Below are 20077 nucleotides of genomic sequence, written 5' to 3' on the forward strand. Positions count from 1 at the left end.
TTTAAATCAACTGATGCCAGAAAGTTAAACAGATTTCTAAATTACTTCTATTAAAAAAATCTTAATCCTTTCAGTACTTATCAGCTTCTGAAGTTAAGGTTGTTCTTTTCTGTCTAAATCCTCCCTGATGACACGTGTCTCGGGAACCGCCCAGTTTAGAAGCAAATCCCCATAGCAAACCTCTTCTAAACTGGGCGTTTCCCGAGACACGTGTCACCAGAGAGCACTTAGACAGAAAAGAACAACCTTAACTTCAGAAGCTCATAAGTACTGAAAGGATGAGGATTTTTTAATAGAAGTAATTTACAAATCTGTTTAACTTTCTGGAGCCAGTTGATATATATAAAAACGTTTTTTCCTGGAATAACCCTTTAAGGGTTTGTTATTGTTGTATCTGGTTGCCACCTGGCTGGTATTTTACCGCCACAGCCGGTATTTTGGCCACCCTGACGGTATTTTTATATTAAAAATACCGGCAGCACAATGGCCGGTATTTATCCAACCAATCCTCCAACTCCAGGAATGTTGCACCATATACTATGCCAGTGTTTCCCAACCAAAGCACCTCCAGCTGTTGCAAAACTACAACTCCCAGCATGCCCGGACAGCAGTTGGCTGTCCGGGAATTATGGGAGTTGTAGTTTTGCAACAGCTGGAGGCACCCCTGGTTGGGAAACATTGACCTATACTATATACTACTATATAGTCCAATATGCTGGGAGTTGTAGTTTTGCAACAGCTGGAGGCACATCTGGTTGTAAAATATTGACCTATACTATATACTACTATATAGTCCAACATGCTGGGAGTTGTAGTTTTCATTTGGGGCAGCTGCTGAGCCGCAGACTATAACAGGGCATTCTGGGAGTTGTAGTTAGTAATTAACTGCAACTCCCAAATTTAATTTAAAAGCGATCAAAAAGTCAAATCAAAACAAAAATTATACTGTTAAAAACTACAGATCGGGGCGCAAAAAACGAGCCCTCATACAGGCCGCATAAGGGGAAATGAAAAAGTTATAGGGGTCAGGATAGGACAAAATTATCCCCCCCTCATATGTGTATCCTGTGATGTCACGCATATATAATTAATTATGCAAATTAGCTTGGCCGGTATTTTTTTTGCACAAAAGGTGGCGACCCTAATCGTGAGTAGTTTGTAGAAGAGCGCATGGTCAGGATTGTAACAAACCTTCAGCTGTGAGAGGCATTAGATCTGTACAGTGTTTTTTGCTATTACACAACAATATTATGTGCCTATTGACTGACAGCAAGCAGAGGTCAGGATATCAGGAGATCAGGATACGAAAGGCAAAGTTGTAGAACTCTTCCTGTATTGAGTCATAAGCCATTTAAGACTGACGCCTGCCTTTGTCCCTATGACAACACTCCCTGCCGTGTATTCTGGCAGATCTATACCCTCAGAGTGACACTGGACCCCAATAAATCAGCAAGATCGCTTTTTCTGGTTTCTTATCCGTATCAGTTTCTCATCCGTACTATACAAATTAAAGTTGTGTCGTTTTTGCAATACAGTTCCCGTATCAGGTTTTTGCTTTAAAAAAAATCGGATTCCTCAAAACCTGACTAAACTGTATGAAAACGTGTGTACAAATTTTAATCCATGTGCGGTTTGAAAAATGATGTCCGGTTGCATCCGTTTTTTACTCCATTATGAATAAAGTTTTACTTGTTTGATTGAAATTCCAAGAAAAAAAACTGTGCAAAGTCAAAAACTGTATGTTGCAAACCGGATGGAACCGTATGCACATATTAATAATATATATATATGTTTCAATACGTTTTTTCACGCAGACCAATAACCGTGGTAGGCTACTGTTTTGGGTACAGAGAAAAAACTGACAAAACCTTACAGGATGCAAAACGGACACAACCTGACGCATCTTTTAGCATACGGATTTTAATGGAGAGTCAATGTATACGGTTTTAATACGGTTCCGTACGGTTTTGAGATTGAAAACGTATACAGGAACTGTATTGCAAAAACATGGTGTGGACCCGGCCGTATTCCTTTTTTAAGGCTTGGTGTCCCTATGATAACACTTAGCTGCACTAACATGGAGTCAGTGTTCTCGTGGGGACATGAGCAGAAGTACGTTCAGGAGGCCTACACCCTCCATGGTCAGTATATGGCCGCAGATGGAAATGTTCAGAGCTTAAATCTTCACCCCCTTCACAAGTAAGAGATACGGGGTAACAGCTTCTATTGCCCACCATTACAGTTCTTGTACAAGTTATCATTCAGCTTTTTAAAGAACCTGAATGGCATCTAGAACTGTGGAGTTCTGCAATGAAGTCAGTCTTTACTGTAGCTCTAAAACTGTATTCGTGAATAAGGATGTTCAGGATGAGCAGCTCAAGACATGAGGATGAATGGGATGGTGGGAATACATCATGTGACCAATATAATGTCCCCACAGACCCGGTGACGAACCCCTCGGTGTCGCAGTCTCCAGCCAAAGTAAATGAGAAAACCCCCGCTGTTAATCTGACCTGCAGTGCAGCAACCGGGGGGATGAGCTACGCATGGGCCAGAGATGGACAAACACTGCCCAGTGGAGGCAGCTACGTTGCATTAGATGGCGGTCATATACTACAGATTGTTCTTCCGAAGAAGACGCATAATGGAAACTACAGCTGTAATGTGTCCAATCCGGTTGACTGGAAAATAGCATCATGGACGCTGAGTGTTTTAGGTAAGTGAATATCAGAGCGCAAGAGGAAAAAGTGCCCCCCCAACATCTATCTACTGTATCTGTCTATTTATATGTGGAAATTGTCTAGGCTGAGATCTGATTACGTGAAGTTACAGTCGCAGTTGACCGCCATGCTACAGCAGCTTCTGCCTCTACAGCAGCAACCAAGGCTTCTCCAGTCACATCAAAGATGTGCTGGCCGCACGAGAAATTCCTGCTACCCTATCTGAACTTATCAAGTTGGCCACCTTCATTAATATGCGTTTTTCTGAAAGACGCCAGGAGCTCCGCCAGGAAAAGGACTTTGATCTCTGGGTACCTCTCTTCCAGAATCCTCTGCAATCTACTCCTGTGCCTCCCGCCGAGGAGGCTATGCAAGTGGATCGGTCTCGCCTGACCTGCTACATCAGCTTCTGCCTCTACAGCAGCAACCATCTCCTCCGCCAGCTCCTGCTTCTCCTCCGCAGCAAGTTGCCACTTCCAGACTCCGCTTGTCCCTACCTGACAAGTTCGATGGGAACTCTAAATTGTGCCGTGGATTCCTGTCCCAGTGTTCCTTGCACTTGGAGATGATGTCGGACCAATTCCCCACAGAACGGTCTAAGATGGTTTTCGTGGTCAGTCTCCTGTCCGGAAAGGCCTTGTCATGGGCCACACTGCTCTGGGACCGCAATGATCCTGCCACTGCTACAATCCAGTCCTTCTTCGCTGACGTTCGTAGTGTCTTCGAGGAGCCAGCCCGGGCCTCCTCTGCCAAGACTGCTTTGCTGAACCTCGTCCAAGGGAGTTCTTCCGTAGGCGAATACGCCATCCAGTTTCGTACCCTTGCCTCAGAGCTAGCCTGGAACAATGAGGCCCTCTGCGCGACCTTCAAGAAAGGCTTATCCAGTAACATCAAAGATGTGCTGGCCGCACGAGAAATTCCTGCAAATCTGTCTGAACTAATCCATTTGGTCACCTTCATTGACATGCGTTTTTCTGAAAGACGCCAGGAGCTCCGCCAGGAGCTCCGCCAGGAAAAGGACTTTGATCTCTGGGTACCTCTCTCCCAGAATCCTCTGCAATCTACTCCTGTGCCTCCCGCCGAGGAAACTATGCAAGTGGATCGGTCTCGCCTGACCCATGAAGAGAGGTCTCGTCGCAGAGATGAAAATTTATGCCTGTACTGCGCTAGTACCGAACATTTCCTAGTGGACTGCCCTATTCGCCCTCCGCGTCTGGGAAACGCACGCACGCACCCTGTTCACGTGGGAGTGGCGTCCCTTGGTGTGAATTCTGCTTCTCCACGTCTCACTGTGCCTGTGCGGATTTCTCCTTCTGCCAACTCCTCCTTCTCAGCTGTGGCCTTCTGGGACTCTGGTTCTGCAGGAAACTTTATTTTGGCCTCTTTTGTTAATAGGTTCAGCATCCCTGTGACCCGTCTCGTCAAGCCGCTCTCTATTTCTTCTGTTAACGGAAAAAAATTGGTCTGCACTGTGCGCTACCGCACTGAACCCCTGCCCATGAGCATTGGACTTCACCATGAAAAGATTGAATTCTTTGTTCTGCCCAACTGCACCTCTGAAGTTCTTCTCGGCTTGTCGTGGCTCCAATGTCATGCTCCTACCCTCGACTGGACCACTGGGGAGATCAAAAATTGGGGTCCTTCTTGTCACAAACGATGCCTCACATCTGCTCCCATTTGTCTAACTCCTGAGGTTCCACCTTTACCGGTCCCTCCCAAGGCTTACCAGGACTTTTCTGATGTTTTCTGCAAAAAGCAAGCAGAGATCTTACCTCCTCATAGCCTCCTTCCTGGTACCACTCTGCCCCCCCTCCCCATTCCCACTTCTTCTGGAGTTCCTGCCATAGATGAAGTAACCCAGGACTTCTCCGTTATCTGGAAGGAGACTCAAGAGTCGCTCCCACTGGCCTCGTCTCGTATGAAGGGACAGGCAGATAAAAAGAGGGGGAGACCTAAGGGGGGGTTACTGTTACCCTCCCCGGAGCGCTTGCGGCGTTCTCCTCTCTGCAGCGCCCCGGTCAGACCCGCTGACTGGGAGCGCTGCACTGTCACTGCCGGCAGGGATGCGATCCGCGTAGGGCCAGTGCACCACTAATTGGTGCCTGGCCCAATCAGTGTCAATTAGCTTCCCTGCTCCATGTGTATAAAAACCCACTTCCCCTTCCTGTCCTTGCCGGATCTTGTTGCCTCAGCGCCTAGTGAAAGCGTTTTGTGAGTGACTTTAACAGTGTTACCAGACCTTCTGCCGTTGCCCTTGACTACGAACCTTGCCGCCTGCCCTGACCTTCTGCTACGTCTGACCTCGCCTCTGTCTAGTCTTCCTGTCCCATGCCAGTCTCAGCAGTCAGTGAGGTTGAGCCTCTACCGGTGGACACGACCTGGTTGCTACCGCCGCAGCAAGACCATCCTGCTTTGCGGCGGGCTCTGGTGAATACCAGTAGCAACTTAGAACCGGCCCACGCCAATCCCTCTCTGACACAGAGGATCCACCATCAGCCTGCCGAATCCTGACATCTATCTATCTATCTCATATCTATCTATCATCTATCTATCTATCTATCTATCTCTCATATCTATCTATTTCATATCTATCTATCTATCTCTATCTATCTATCTCATATCTATCTATCTCATATCTATCTCTCATATCTATCTATCAATCATCTATCTATCAATCATCTATCTATCTATCTCATATCTATCTATCTATCTATCTATCTCATATCTATCTATCTATCTCATATCTATCTATCTGTCTCATCTATCTATCTATCTCATTATCTATCTATCTATCTATCTATCTCATTATCTATCTATCTATCTCATATCTATCTATCTCATATCTATCTATCTAGCAACAGGAGAATGCAGCAGCACACTGCTGGCACAAAGATATAGATAAAACATGAGTATATATATCAAACATGAGTATATAGATAGAACATGTAAAGCTATACAGCTGTAATGCAATAAATGAAAATATGAAACTATGAAATTATGCGGTACTTAGCTTGCAGATTTGGCGCCAAATAGCGTGGACCGGTCCGCGCTATTTGGTGCCAAATCTGCAAGCTAAGTACCGCATAATTTCATATTTTCATTTCTTTCATTACAGCTGTATAGCTTTTCATGTTCTATCTATATACTCATGTTCTATCTATATACTCATGTTTTATCTATATCTTTGTGCCAGCAGTGTGCTGCTGTATTCTCCTGTTGCTGTATAATTTAGCCCAGCAGCCTGCACCTGTAAGCCAGGTCTATACAATAGTTTGGAATCAATAGTGCTGGCCAACTTATTCTTTGGTTGTATCTATCTATCTATCTATCTATCTATCTATCTCATATCTATCTATCTCATATCTATCTATCTCATATCTATCTATCTATCTCATATCTATCTATCTCATATCTATCTATCTCATATCTATCTATCTATCTATCTCATATCTATCTATCTATCTCATATCTATCTATCTCATATCTATCTATATATCTATCTCATATCTATCTATATATCTATCTCATATCTATCTATCTCATATCTATCTAATATCTATCTCATATCTATCTATCTATCTCATATCTATCTATCTATCTCATATGTATCTAATATCTATCTCATATGTATCTAATATCTATCTCATATCTATCTATCATCTATCTATCTCATATCTATCTATCTATCTATCATATTTATCTATCTATCTACACATAAGGGGGAACTCCTTGGGGGCTGCACCTGGCGCTGACCGGAAAAAAGTTGTGTGACTTTTTCCGGTCTGCATTGCACTATCCAAGGGGGTGGAAAGGGGTGTGGCTTTACAAAAGGGGGAGTGACTTCATTAAATTTAAATTATATACGCTTTATATAAGTTTGGTGTATGAAATATCCCCCAAGATAGCTTTCTCTGGTTTCATATCCATATCAGTTTCTCATCCGTACTATACAAATTAAAGCTGTGTCTTAGGCCGGGTTCACACCTCGTTTTGCAATACTGTATCAGTTATTTTTAAATAAAATAAAACGGATTCCTCAAAATCTGACTAAATCCGTATACAGTTTGAAAAATGATGTCTGGTTGCATCAATTTTTACTCCATTATGAATAAAGTTTCACTTGTTTGATTGAAATTGTGAAAGAAAAAACTGTGCAAAGTAAAAAAACGTATGGTGAAAACCGGATGGAACTGTACGCACATACGGTTCTGTATGGTTCCCATTGACTCCCATGTTTAAAAAAAAAAAAAAAAACACATATGTTTCAATACGTTTTTTTACCCGGACCAAAAACCGTGGTAGGCTACTGCAAAACGGACACAACCTGACGCATCTTTTAGCATACGGATTTCAATGGAGAGTCAATGCATACGGTTTTAATACGGTTCCGTACGGTTTTGAGATTGAAAACGTATACAGGAACTGTATTGCAAAAACGTGGTGTGGACCCGGCCGTATTCCTTTTTTAAGGCTTGGTGTCCCTATGATAACACTTAGCTGCACTAACATGGAGTCAGTGTTCTCGTGGGGACATGAGCAGAAGTACGTTCAGGAGGCCTACACCCTCCATGGTCAGTATATGGCCGCAGATGGAAATGTTCAGAGCTTAAATCTTCACCCCCTTCACAAGTAAGAGATACGGGGTAACAGCTTCTATTGCCCACCATTACAGTTCTTGTACAAGTTATCATTCAGCTTTTTAAAGAACCTGAATGGCATCTAGAACTGTGGAGTTCTGCAATGAAGTCAGTCTTTACTGTAGCTCTAAAACTGTATTCGTGAATAAGGATGTTCAGGATGAGCAGCTCAAGACATGAGGATGAATGGGATGGTGGGAATACATCATGTGACCAATATAATGTCCCCACAGACCCGGTGACGAACCCCTCGGTGTCGCAGTCTCCAGCCAAAGTAAATGAGAAAACCCCCGCTGTTAATCTGACCTGCAGTGCAGCAACCGGGGGGATGAGCTACGCATGGGCCAGAGATGGACAAACACTGCCCAGTGGAGGCAGCTACGTTGCATTAGATGGCGGTCATATACTACAGATTGTTCTTCCGAAGAAGACGCATAATGGAAACTACAGCTGTAATGTGTCTAATCCGGTTGACTGGAAAATAGCATCATGGACGCTGAGTGTTTCAGGTAAGTGAATATCGGAGCGCAAGAGGAAAAAGTGCCCCCCCCAACATCTATCTACTGTATCTGTCTATTTATATGTGGAAATTGTCTAGGCTGAGATCTGATTACGTGAAGTTACAGGCCCAAAGCATGTGGCTGCACTACTGAGGCATTCTGACAATATGTCCCCTACTTATTCCTGTCAGGGGCAGAGTTGTCATGAAGACCTTGTGTGGCTCCAACTCATCATTTACACCCATAATCTATCTATCTATCTATCTATCTATCTATCTATCTCACATCTGTCTATCTATCTATCTCATATGTATCTATCTATCTCATATCTATCTATCTAATATCTATCTATCTCATATCTATATATCTATCTCATATCTATCCATCCATCTATCTCATATCTATCTATCTCATATCTATCTATCTATTTATCTCATATGTCTATCTATCTCATATCTATCTATCTATCTTATATATATCTATCTCATATCTATCTATCTTATATATATATATATATATATCTATCTCATATCTATCTCATATCTATCTATCTTATATATATATATCTATCTATCTCATATCTATCTCATATCTATCTATCTTATATATATATCTATCTATCTCATATCTATCTATCTTATATATCTATCTATCTCATATCTATCTCATATCTATCTATCTTATATATATATCTATCTATCTCATATCTATCTATCTTATATATCTATCTATCTCATATCTATCTCATATATATCTATCTCATATCTATCTATCTCATATCTATCTTTCTTATATCTATCCATCCATCTATCTCATATCTATCTATCTGTGGAAATTGTCTTTTAATAAGTTATTTCTAGGCTGAGATCTGATCATGGGAAGTTACAGGCCCAAAGCCTGAGGCTGCACTACTGATACAGTCTGATAGCATGTCCCCTACTTATTCCTGTCAAGTTCAGTTGTCATGGAGACATTGGGGGAGATTTATCACAACCTGCGTAAAGCATACAGTGGTGCAGATGCCCATAGCAACCAACTAGCCTTTTTGAAAGTGAAAGTAATCTGGTTGCTAGGGGCAACTGCACCACTTATCCTCTGCACAGGTTTTGATAAATCTTCCCCCTTATTGTCGATCCAAATCATTATCTACATCAGTGTTTCTCAACCAGCGGCCCTCCAGCTGTTGCAAAACTACAACTCCCAGCATGCCCGGACAGCCTTTGGCTGTCCGGGCATGCTGGGAGTTGATGTTTTTCAACAGCTGGAGGCACTCTGGTTGGGAAACAGTCATTTCTATTTTCACATATGAACACATAAGGGGGAACTCATTGGGGGCTGCACCTGGCGCTGATCGGAAAAAAGTTGCGTGACTTTTTCCGGTCTGCATTGCACTATCCAAGGGGGGTGGAAAGGGGCGTGTCTTTACAAAAGGGGGCGTGACTTCGTTACATTTAAATTATATACTTTTTATATAAGTTTGGCGTATGAAATATCCCCCATATAGCATATACATAGATATTGGTGTAATTGGTAATGTGAATCCCCACCATCCAGGTCTCCATGACAACACTGCACCGTAAATAAAATCCGAAAGGGACACCAGAATGCCTCAGTAGTGCAGCCTCAGGAATTGGGCCCGCAACTTCACATGATCATTTCCCGGCCTAGAAGTGAAATATTAGAAGAAACTTTTGACATTTTTTATCTGAAATTCAGAGATTAACATTTACTTTCTTCTCGAACGTCTCCTTCTAGCGTTTCTCCAGTGTGAGGACCATGGTTCCAGCAACCATTATTGTTCATAGTGACCCGCACTGTATATCTGCCTTACATCTTCTCTCTTCTCTGCAGGGAACTCACATTTGGCGGCCACAGTTGGCGTCGTGATTGGCGCAATGTTGGGAGCAATACTGTTCACTGAAGGTAGGTAACATACTTAGCTGGTATAGAAGATCTCATGTGCTCATCCTTCCTCATAAGGCCAATGTTAAAGGGGTATTCCAGAGAAAAACTGGCTCCAGGAAGTTAAACAGATTTGTAAATTACTTCTATAAAAAAAAATCTTAATCCTACTAGTACTTATCAGCTGCTGAAGTTGAGTTGTTCTTTTCTGTCTGACTACAGTGCTCTCTGCTGACACCTCTGTCTGTCTCAGGAACTGTCCAGAGTAGGAACAGATCCCCATAGCAAACGACTCCTGCTCTGTGCAGTTCCTGAGACAAAGGTGTCGGCAGAGAGCACTGTGGTCAGACAGAAAAGAACAACTCCACTTCAGCAGCTGATAAGTACTGGCAGGATTACGAATATGTAATTTACAAATCTGTTTAACTTTCTGGAGCCAGTTGATATTAAAAAAAAAGTTTTTTTTCCTGGATAACCCCTTTAAGGACCAGGCCAATTTTCTTTTTTGCACTTTCGTTTTTTCCTCCACTCCTTCTGAAAATCATACCGCTTTCAATTTTGCTCTGGTTCTTCTGACCCCCCCCCTTTTTTTTTTTTCCTGGAATACCCCTTTAAGGTAAAAATGGGCTTGGTCCTTAAAGGGGTACTCCGCTGCTCAGCATTTGGAACAAACTGTTCCGAACACTGGAGCCGGCGCTGAGAGCTTGCGACATCATAGCACCGCCCCCTCATGATGTCACGCTCCGCCCCCTCAATGCAAGTCTACGGGAGGGGGCGTGACGCTGTCACGCCCCCTCCCATAGACTTGCATTGAGGGGGCGGGGCGTGATGTCATTAAGAGGCGGGACTATGACGTCACAAGCTCCCGGCGCCGGCTCCAGCGTTCGGAGCAGTGTGTTCCAAACACTAGGCAGCGGAGTACCCCTTTAAGGGGTTTGAACACAGTTGTAGCAGAGCTGAATTTGCTCCGGAACAGTTTTAAGGTTATAAACGAGTCGATATAATTTTATCTTTGATGTCTGGCAGAATTATGGAGATAACACATGGAGATCATCCTTCACCAACCCCTCTACCAACCCAAAGTCGGAAGAGCCCCCACGAGTATAACAAGAACGGGCAAGAAGGACACTTGGGCGCCATTGAAGATGGGCAAGAAGAACTATTTATGAGCTAATCTATATAAATTTATACGTAAATGATGGACATTTCATGGTATTTTCATGTAGTTGTTGATCTTAACCTTGTTCTCTCCGAGAATTGATGCAGCTACAATAAAACCCTAAAATAAAAATCGGAGTATGTGTAGCTCACAGCAAAAATACGCGAGGTTACCTGAGAGAATAAGACAGTGCAAAATGGGAAAAAATAGCACAACAAACAGGAAAAAAAGGCTGTATGATGGCTTATTGGTTCAGATGGAAAAACTCTAGATTTCCAGACCAGTACTTAAACAATATAAATATAATACACTGTAAGTCAATATAATAATAGCAACAGCCGCAGGGCCCTACAGCTGTAGGATCCTGCGGCTGTTGCTATCAATATATTGACTTACAGTGTATTAAAGTTTTTTTTTTTTTTTTTTATCAACTTCAAGTTAAACAGATTTGTAAATTACTTCTATTAAAAAAATCTTAATCCTTCCAGTACTTATTAGCAGCTGAATACTACAGAGGACATTATTTTCTTTTTGGAACACAGAGCTCTCTGCTGACATCTTGACCACAGTGCTCTCTGCTGACATCTCTGTCCATTTTAGGAAATGCCATGAGTAGGAGAAAATCCCCATAGAAAACATATGCGGCTCTGGACAGTTCCTAAAATGGACAGAGATGTCAGCAGAGAGCACTGTGCTCGTGATGTCTGCAGAGAGCTCTGTGTTCCAAAAAGAAAAGAATTTCCTCTGCAGTATTCAGCAGCTAATAAGTACTGGAAGGATTAAGATTTTTTTAATAGAAGTAATTTACAAATCTGTTTAAAGGAGTAGTCCAGTGGTGAACCCAGTGGTGAACAACTTACTCTCTATCCTAAGGATAGGGGATAAGTTTGAGATTGCGGGGGGTCCGACCGCTGGGGCCCCCTGCGATCTCCTGTACGGAGCCCCGACAGCCCGCGGGAATGGGGCGTGTCGACCTCTGCACGAAGGGGTGGCCGACACGCCCCCTCAATACAACTCTATGGCAGAGCCGAAGCGCTGCCTTCGCCAATCTCCGGCTCTGCCGTAGAGATGTATTGAGGGGGCGTGTTGGCCACTTCGTGCAGAGGTCGACACCCGCTATCTGGCTGGAGAGCCAAAGAAAAAGTGCGTCTCATACGGTGAAAAATACGGTAAAACCCACAAAGAAAACTACACAACACTCTTGGTTTATCAGGGCCACTGACTCCATATACTTTACAGGTTGGTTTTACACAGACGCTGCGGACACGTGATCATCGCTCCGGTTCTTGATAAATTTTGTATGGAGCCGCAGTGCTACCCCCAAGGCTAAGGCTCCGTCCAGCGCTCTTAAAGCTTTGGTTCCGTTGCCAGGCAACAGCCCTGGACCGTCCACCATGTCCGGTGATTTATCTTGAGGCAGCTCCCCCCTCCCCCGCTTTAATTCGTTTTCTTTCCCCCTCATCTTCCTCGCAGGGCACCGCACTCTACAGTGAGCATTAATAAATGATGCTCGCCGCTATATCAGGCGCGCAGCTTCGCGATGCTTAGGAGAATGTTACGGCGCTCGTCCCTCTGAAGTCCTTCCCTCTCATCCTCCTGTTCTCCTTTGCCTGCAGGCGCCATTCGGCCCTTTTGTTACCTTTTGAAAATCTGTGCAAATTATTGCAGAATATTGTATTAACTGCACCAGAAAACTGAAACGTGCCAACGACAAAAAAAGGTTTAGAAAATATGCAACTATTCTACCACTAGGTGGCAGTGTCATACCTAGAGGCTATGAGTCCTATCTTGGGGATATATGTATCGTGATGGTTTCTGGCCTCCAGGTGGCAGTGTAACAGTTGAAAGCCAATAGTGCACGTCACTAATGGCAATGAGTTCTGGCCACAAGGTGGCGTCTAGCGGTGTCATAATTAAAGGCTATAAGAACTCCACTTCAGTATGGTAAAGAGGAAATGGCCTCTAGGTGGCAGTGTAGTATAGATGCATTGTGCACAGCTGGCCCTCTTTGGCTCCATCGCTCCCTATAAAATATATTGTTGAAATAGCGTGTGTTGCCCAGAGGTGGCAGCATTACAATGTGATGTGTTGCCTCTACATGGCAGTGTTGTATGTAGGGGTTATTAACTCAGTTTTAAGCCACTAGGTGGCAGTGTATATACAGGGAAAAGCATTTAAAGGTATGTTTAGTCTTTGGCCCTAGTCTTAGTCTTACCCCATTACATTGAGCTTAAAAAAGGGTCCGAAAACAATATCTTTATCGCACAAATCCCCTTATTTGAGGTAAATGTATAGATATTTAATAGATATTTAGATACAAAATATATTGATCTATAGATAGATCTGAGATAGATAGATTATAGCTAAAGAGAGAGATGAGATAGATATGAGATAGATAGATATGAGAGATAGATATGAGATAGATAGATATGAGAGATAGATAGATAGATAGATATGAGATAGATATGAGATAGATAGATAGATAGATATGAGAGATAGATAGATATGAGATAGATAGATATGAGATAGATAGATAGATATGAGATAGATAGATAGATATGAGAGAGATAGATATGAGATAGATAGATATGAGATAGATATGAGATAGATAGATATGAGATAGATAGATATGAGATAGATAGATATGAGATAGATAGATAGAAATGAGATAGATAGAAATGAGATAGATAGATATGAGATAGATAGATATGAGATAGATAGATAGAAATGAGATAGATAGATAGAAATGAGATAGATAGATAGATATGAGATAGATAGATATGAGATAGATAGATAGATATGAGATAGATAGATATGAGATAGATAGATAGATATGAGAGATAGATATGAGATAGATAGATATGAGATAGATAGATATGAGATAGATAGATAGATATGAGATAGATAGATATGAGATAGATAGATAGATATGAGAGATAGATATGAGATAGATAGATAGATAGATATGAGATAGATAGATATGAGATAGATAGATAGATACATTGGGGGAGATTTATCACAGTTGTCTATCTCCCGCATCAATATAGACCAAACTACAGAGGGTTAGTCCGGTCTATTATGCTCCTAATTTATCAAAAGTCGCGCGGCTCTTAATAAATTCTGCGCACGGACTTTGAGATCTATACTTTAGACTGTTTTAAACCTGCTCCAGTACGGTCTGACATTTCGTCGTACTTTCAGCCGATGCGACTTGTTGCTGAAAAGTCGCTTTTGATAAATTCAGCACCAATGCATTTTTCCGTCTAAAATAGACTAGAATGCATCATGTTCTAAAAATCCTCTACAGCAAAAGTCGCAGAAAAGTCGCACATATTTAGACTGCGACTTTCTGTGCGACAAATTTAGACAGGAAAAACCAGTGTAAATCCTTTGATAAATCTCCCCCAGTATATGCCACTTATATCCTTACCTCTGAAATAGACTATTTGGTCGGTGCCTGATCTACTTTATACATGAAAAGCAAAGTGTTTGGCTCCACCTAGAGGTGTCTTGAAAGGATTGTTGTGTAAGAACATTTCTTCTTGCTACATATATTGGCTATCCTTGTAACCGTATGGACCTACAGAATAAAGATTCGGTAAAAAACAAGACCTTATATGGGTCTGTAGGTGCAAAATTGTAAGCGTTATGATTTTTAGAAGGAGAGGAGGAAAAAATTAAAGTGAAAAAGTGAAAATTGCCTGGTCCTTAAAAAATGGGCTTGGTCCCCAAGGGGTTAAAGCACTCCGTCATGTTCTTTCTAGTTCTTGGTCTCCTCAGCCCCACCTGCACCTCATCCTTGGTCTCCTCAGCCCCCCCCTGCACCCCATCCTTGGTCTCCTCAACAACCCCCCCCCCCATCCCTGGTCTCCTCAGCCCCCCCTGCACCCCATCCTTGGTCTCCTCAGCCCCCCCACCTGCACCCCATCCTTTGTCTCCTCAGTCCCCCCCTGCACCCCATCCTTGGTCTCCTCAGCCCCCCTGCACCCCATCCTTTGTCTCCTCAGCCCCCCTGCACCCCATCCTTTGTCTCCTCAGTCCCCCCTGCACCCCATCCTTTGTCTCCTCAGTCCCCCCTGCACCCCATCCTTGGTCTCCTCAGCCCCCCCCCTGCACCCCATCCTTGGTCTCCTCAGCCCCCCCTGCACCCCATCCTTGGTCTCCTCAGTCCCCCCCTGCACCCCATCCTTGGTCTCCTCAGCCCCCCCCTGCACCCCATCCTTGGTCTCCTCAGCCCCCCCCTGCACCCCATCCTTGGTCTCCTCAGCCCCCCCCCTGCACCCCATTCTTGGTCTCCTCAGCCCCCCCTGCACCCCATCCTTGGTCTCCTCAGCCCCCCCCCTGCACCCCATCCTTGGTCTCCTCAGCCCCCCCTGCACCCCATCCTTGGTCTCCTCAGCCCCCCCTGCACCCCATCCTTGGTCTCCTCAGCCCCCCCCCTGCATCCCATCCTTGGTCTCCTCAGCCCCCCCCTGCACCCCATCCTTGGTCTCCTCAGACCCCCTGCACCCCATCCTTGGTCTCCTCAGCCCCCCCTGCACCCCATCCTTGGTCTCCTCAGTCCCCCCCTGCACCCCATCCTTGGTCTCCTCAGCCCCCCCCCCCTGCACCCCATCCTTGGTCTCCTCAGCCCCCCCCCTGCACCCCATCCTTGGTCTCCTCAGCCCCCCTGCACCCCATCCTTGGTCTCCTCAGCCCCCCCCTGCACCCCATCCTTGGTCTCAACCCCCCCCCCCTTAGCCCCTCACAGTTCACTCACCTGGAGATCGGTGGCTCGGTTTGGGGCTGTGGAGCCTGTGCTGCACAGAGGACCTCAGCCAGGGAGAGCTGGGAGAGAGAGCACAAAAGGAGCCCTGCCGTGGAGAGCACACAGGGACAGGGCAGGTGATTGATGGAGCAGACGTGCGTCCCTTCGTGGGCACGTCAATTCCCATCAGCCCCTGGCCTGTTCCACTCTTCTCGGAGTTTTAAAGGGCCAGCGCCCTTCCTAAAGATAATTTTTCAATACAAATGAGCTGGCAGCGACAGGTCGGCGCAGCAGATAGTGTAGTGTAGTGGCAGGCTATGGGGCCCGGTCACGATTGCGACCCTTGCGACCTCTATAGTTACGCCACTGCTGGGAATGCAGCGCCACGACCGCCGTCTTGCCCACTCCATATATCTCTATAGGAGAGCTTAAAGGGGTATTCCACTGGCCAGCGTTCGGAACTAAATGTTCCAAGCGCTGTTTTTGCGCTGCCGGGGCCAACCACGCCCCTTGTGATGTCACGGCCACACACCCTCAGTGTAAGTCTATGGGAGGGGGCGTCATGCCCCCTCCCATAGATTTGCACTGACGGGCCGTGGCCGTGATGTCTCGAGGGGCGTGGTTGACCCTCACGCCCCCTCCCATAGACTTGCACTGAAGGGGTGTGGCCGTGATGTCTCGAGGGGCGTGGTTGACCCTCACGCCCCCTCCCATAGACTTGCACTGACGGGGTGTGGCCGTGATGTCTCGAGAGGCGTGGTTAACCCTCACGCCCCCTCCCATAGACTTGCACTGAAGGGGTGTGGCCGTGATGTCTCGAGGGGCGTGGTTGACCCTCACGCCCCCTCCCATAGACTTGCACTGAGGGGGTGTGGCTGTGACATCACAAGAGGTGTGGCCGACCCTGGCAGCACAAAAACAGCGTTCGGAACATTCAGTTCCGAACGCTGGCCAGTGGAGTACCCCTTTAGGTTCTCCCATAGAGATATATGGAGGCGGTGCATTGGTTGCTGCTTCATGCAGGGGTCGTGACGCATCTCTCCTGTGGAGACAGCAGGGCCCCATACAGGAGATTGCGAGGGCCCCAGCGGTCAGACCCCCGCGACCTTTATATAGCGGATAAGCTTTTCCCCATAATACTTCTCCTTTAATGTTATTTCTCTCTCAATCCCTCCATGCACATGTATGCTCAATACAACTAAGCGTGCACGCTCTTCCCCTCTGCTGTCTGTCCAGGCTGTATTCGCCTTTAAGGGCTCTGCGTGACGTCCAAGGACAGAAGTGGTTGGGATTGTTTATATATCGGCTAGAAATAAACGCGGCGGAGTAAATAATCCTGCGATGTTGCGGGTTACTTTATTAGCCCTTGATGACAGGCAGTAAATATGAAGGGTGGATGTTAACTGTTCATTTGGCTGCAATCTGTTAATTCGCAATAAATAGCGCCGGCGGCGGTCGGGTGGGGGGAGGTGGCGCCGTGTGATCGGTGGCAGTTTAATAGGGAAATGAGGGAATGCGAGCGATAAATCAGCGCCATCTCCTTGCCCCTCTAATAGGACGCAGCAGGCAGTCTATAAACCACCTCCTATTCCCCGTACACAATGCGCAGCGACTGAACTAGAGATCACAACCGCAGGTGGAGCAGAGATGAGTTAGTTACCTACCTAAGGGCGGCGATATTTACCTCTCTAATAATCTCAACTGGTGTGCCTCCAGCTGTTACAAAACTCCCAGCATGCCTGGACAGCAAAATCAGATTGCAGACCTATCTATCTATCTCATATCTATCTATCTATCTCATATCTATCTATCTCATATCTATCTATCTATCTATATCAACTTGATGGACATATGTCTTTTTTCGACCGTACTAACTATATATAACTATATCTATCTATCTCATATCTATTTATCTATCTCATATCTCTCTCATATCTATCTATCTCATATCTATCTATCTATCTATCTATCTATCTATCTGTCTATCTCATATCTATCTATCTCATATCTATCTATCTATCTATCTATGTATCTCATATCTATCTCATATCTATCTATCTATCTATCTATCTCATATCTATCTATCCATCTCATATCTATCTATCTATCTATCTCATATCTATCTATCTATCTATCTCATATCTATCTATCTATCTATCTATCTATCTCATATCTATCTATCTATCTATCTATCTATCTCATATCTATCTATCTATCTATCTATCTATCTATCTCATATCTATCTATCTCATATCTATCTATCTATCTATCTATCTATCTCATATCTATCTATCTCATATCTATCTATCTATCTATCTCATATCTATCTATCTCATATCTATCCATCTATCTGAAGCTTAGACTTGTAGTAACCCTTTGTATTCCTGGCTATTCTCACACTATTGTGCAATGCCCACCCCCTCGGACCCCACTGTATACCCGGGCACAGGGGTCCGATCAATGTCTTCAGTCCAGAGCCGCGGGGGAAACCTGTGGGGAACAACTGAAGTAAAACTTGTGTACGACCCCTTTAAGAAGAGGAGGAAAAAGAGGGGAACACTTGACATGAGGAGTAATGGAGTCTTCTTGGTGGTATCCAGTGTTACCCTAATTCTCCTGTAGAATATCGGCACCACAGCTCGGATGACCAGAGAGACAATGATTCCATTACTGTAAATCATTGTCCATGGTCTGGATTTCTCCCATCTTTACACTGCAGTTCTGCGCGTTCAGACTGGTTTCAGTGTAAGGGAACATTCACACGAGCGGATCCCCAGCGCGTATTACACTGCGGATCCGCTTCTGAAGGACCTCTGTATACTGCCTTTACAGCGGAGATAGCTGCCCCGAGCAGGCACCTGGAAAGGCAGCATACAGAGGTCCATCAGCGGCGGATCCGCAGTGTAATACCCACTGGGGATCCGCTCGTGTGAACGTAACCTAAAAGCAGAAATTGAGTCAACACCTGGAGCAGGGCGCCTCCAGATGTTTGGAAACTACAACTCCCAGCATGCCCTGACAGACTTTCTTTATTTATTTTTTCCTGGGACGTGATAAAAAAATCTGCAATTTGTACGTTTTGGAATTATTTTGAATTTACACTCTTTACCATACTTCTTGTGTCTAAAATAGGAATAGAGCTGTGATCTGAAACAGCAGTAACAGGAGGTGCAGCAAAATGAAGGGTGACAGGAGGTGCAGCAGAAGGGAGGGTAACAGGAGGTGCAGCAAAATGAAGGGTGACAGGAGGTGCAGCAAAATGAAGGGTGACAGGAGGTGCAGCAGAAGGGAGGGTGACAGGAGGTGCAGCAAAATGAAGGGTGACAGGAGGTGCAGCAAAATGAAGGGTGACAGGAGGTGCAGCAAAATGAAGGGTGACAGGAGGTGCAGCAGAAGGGAGGGTAACAGGAAGTGCAGAAGGAGGGAGGTTAACAGCAGTGACAGGAGGTGCAGCAGGAGGGAGGGTAACAGGAGGTGCAGCAGGAGGGAGGGTAACAGGAGGTGCAGCAGGAGGGAGGGTAACAGGAGGTGCAGCAGGAGGAAGGGTGACAGGAGGTGCAGCAGGAGGGAGGGTAACAGGAGGTGTAGCAGGAGGGAGGGTAACAGGATGTGTAGCAGGAGGGAGGGTAACAGGAGGTGTAGCAGGAGGGAGGGTAACAGGAGGTGCAGCAGGAGGAAGGGTGACAGGAGGTGCAGCAGGAGGGAGGGTAACAGGAGGTGTAGCAGGTGGGAGGGTAACAGGAGGTGCAGCAGGAGGGAGGGTAACAGGAGGTGTAGCAGGAGGGAGGGTGACAGGAGGTGCAGCAGGAGGAAGGGTGACAGGAGGTGCATAAGGAGGGAGGGTGACAGGAGGTGCAGCAGGAGGAAGGGTGACAGGAGGTGCAGTTGGAGGGAGGATTACAGCAGTGACAGAAGGGGCCGTAGAAGGGAGGGTGACAGGAGGTGTAGCAGGGGGTAGAGTGACAGGAGGTGCAACAGGATGGAGGTTGACAGGAGTTGCAGCAGGAGGAAGAGTTACAGGAGGTGCAACAGGATGGAGGGTGACAGGAGGAGCAGCAGGATGGAGGGTGACAGGAGGAGCAGCAGGAGGGAGAGTGACAGGAGTTACAACAGGAGGGAGATTGACGGGAGGTGCAGCAGGAGGGATCAGACAGCAAGTGCAGCAGTACAGAAATAATGCAAAACTGAATTTGTCTTTCCTTTCAAGCGAGGATATCTGTGCGCATTACCTGGGTTTTTTCCATTGGATCGCATGTAAACATTAGTGAATTATCAGGATGCACAAGAGATGCTGCTTGGAACAGTCGAACGACATATTCAGCTCTGCTACATCTGCAGAGGAAGACGGACGATCCAGCATGAGGAGGAGCCCGAGTTCCTCTTTAGTTCTAATCGAGGATATAGTTGACACT

General features: G+C 45.3%; 1 protein-coding gene across 1 annotated transcript in view; it reads left to right on the top strand.

The window, feature by feature from the left end:
- LOC130294288 (hemicentin-1-like) overlaps positions 1 to 11037 on the top strand; it is a 33960-nt gene extending 22923 nt beyond the window's left edge. The window contains exons 7-10 of the mRNA XM_056543900.1: positions 2441 to 2716; positions 7591 to 7866; positions 9709 to 9780; positions 10786 to 11037. Of these exons, the coding sequence (XP_056399875.1) occupies positions 2441 to 2716; positions 7591 to 7866; positions 9709 to 9780; positions 10786 to 10799 (638 nt within the window). The 3' untranslated portion in view covers positions 10800 to 11037. The remainder of the gene's footprint in view (positions 1 to 2440; positions 2717 to 7590; positions 7867 to 9708; positions 9781 to 10785) is intronic.
- Positions 11038 to 20077: the final 9040 nt, after the last annotated feature.

Source organism: Hyla sarda, chromosome 10, assembly GCF_029499605.1.
Source record: "Hyla sarda isolate aHylSar1 chromosome 10, aHylSar1.hap1, whole genome shotgun sequence".
NCBI lineage: Eukaryota > Metazoa > Chordata > Amphibia > Anura > Hylidae > Hyla > Hyla sarda.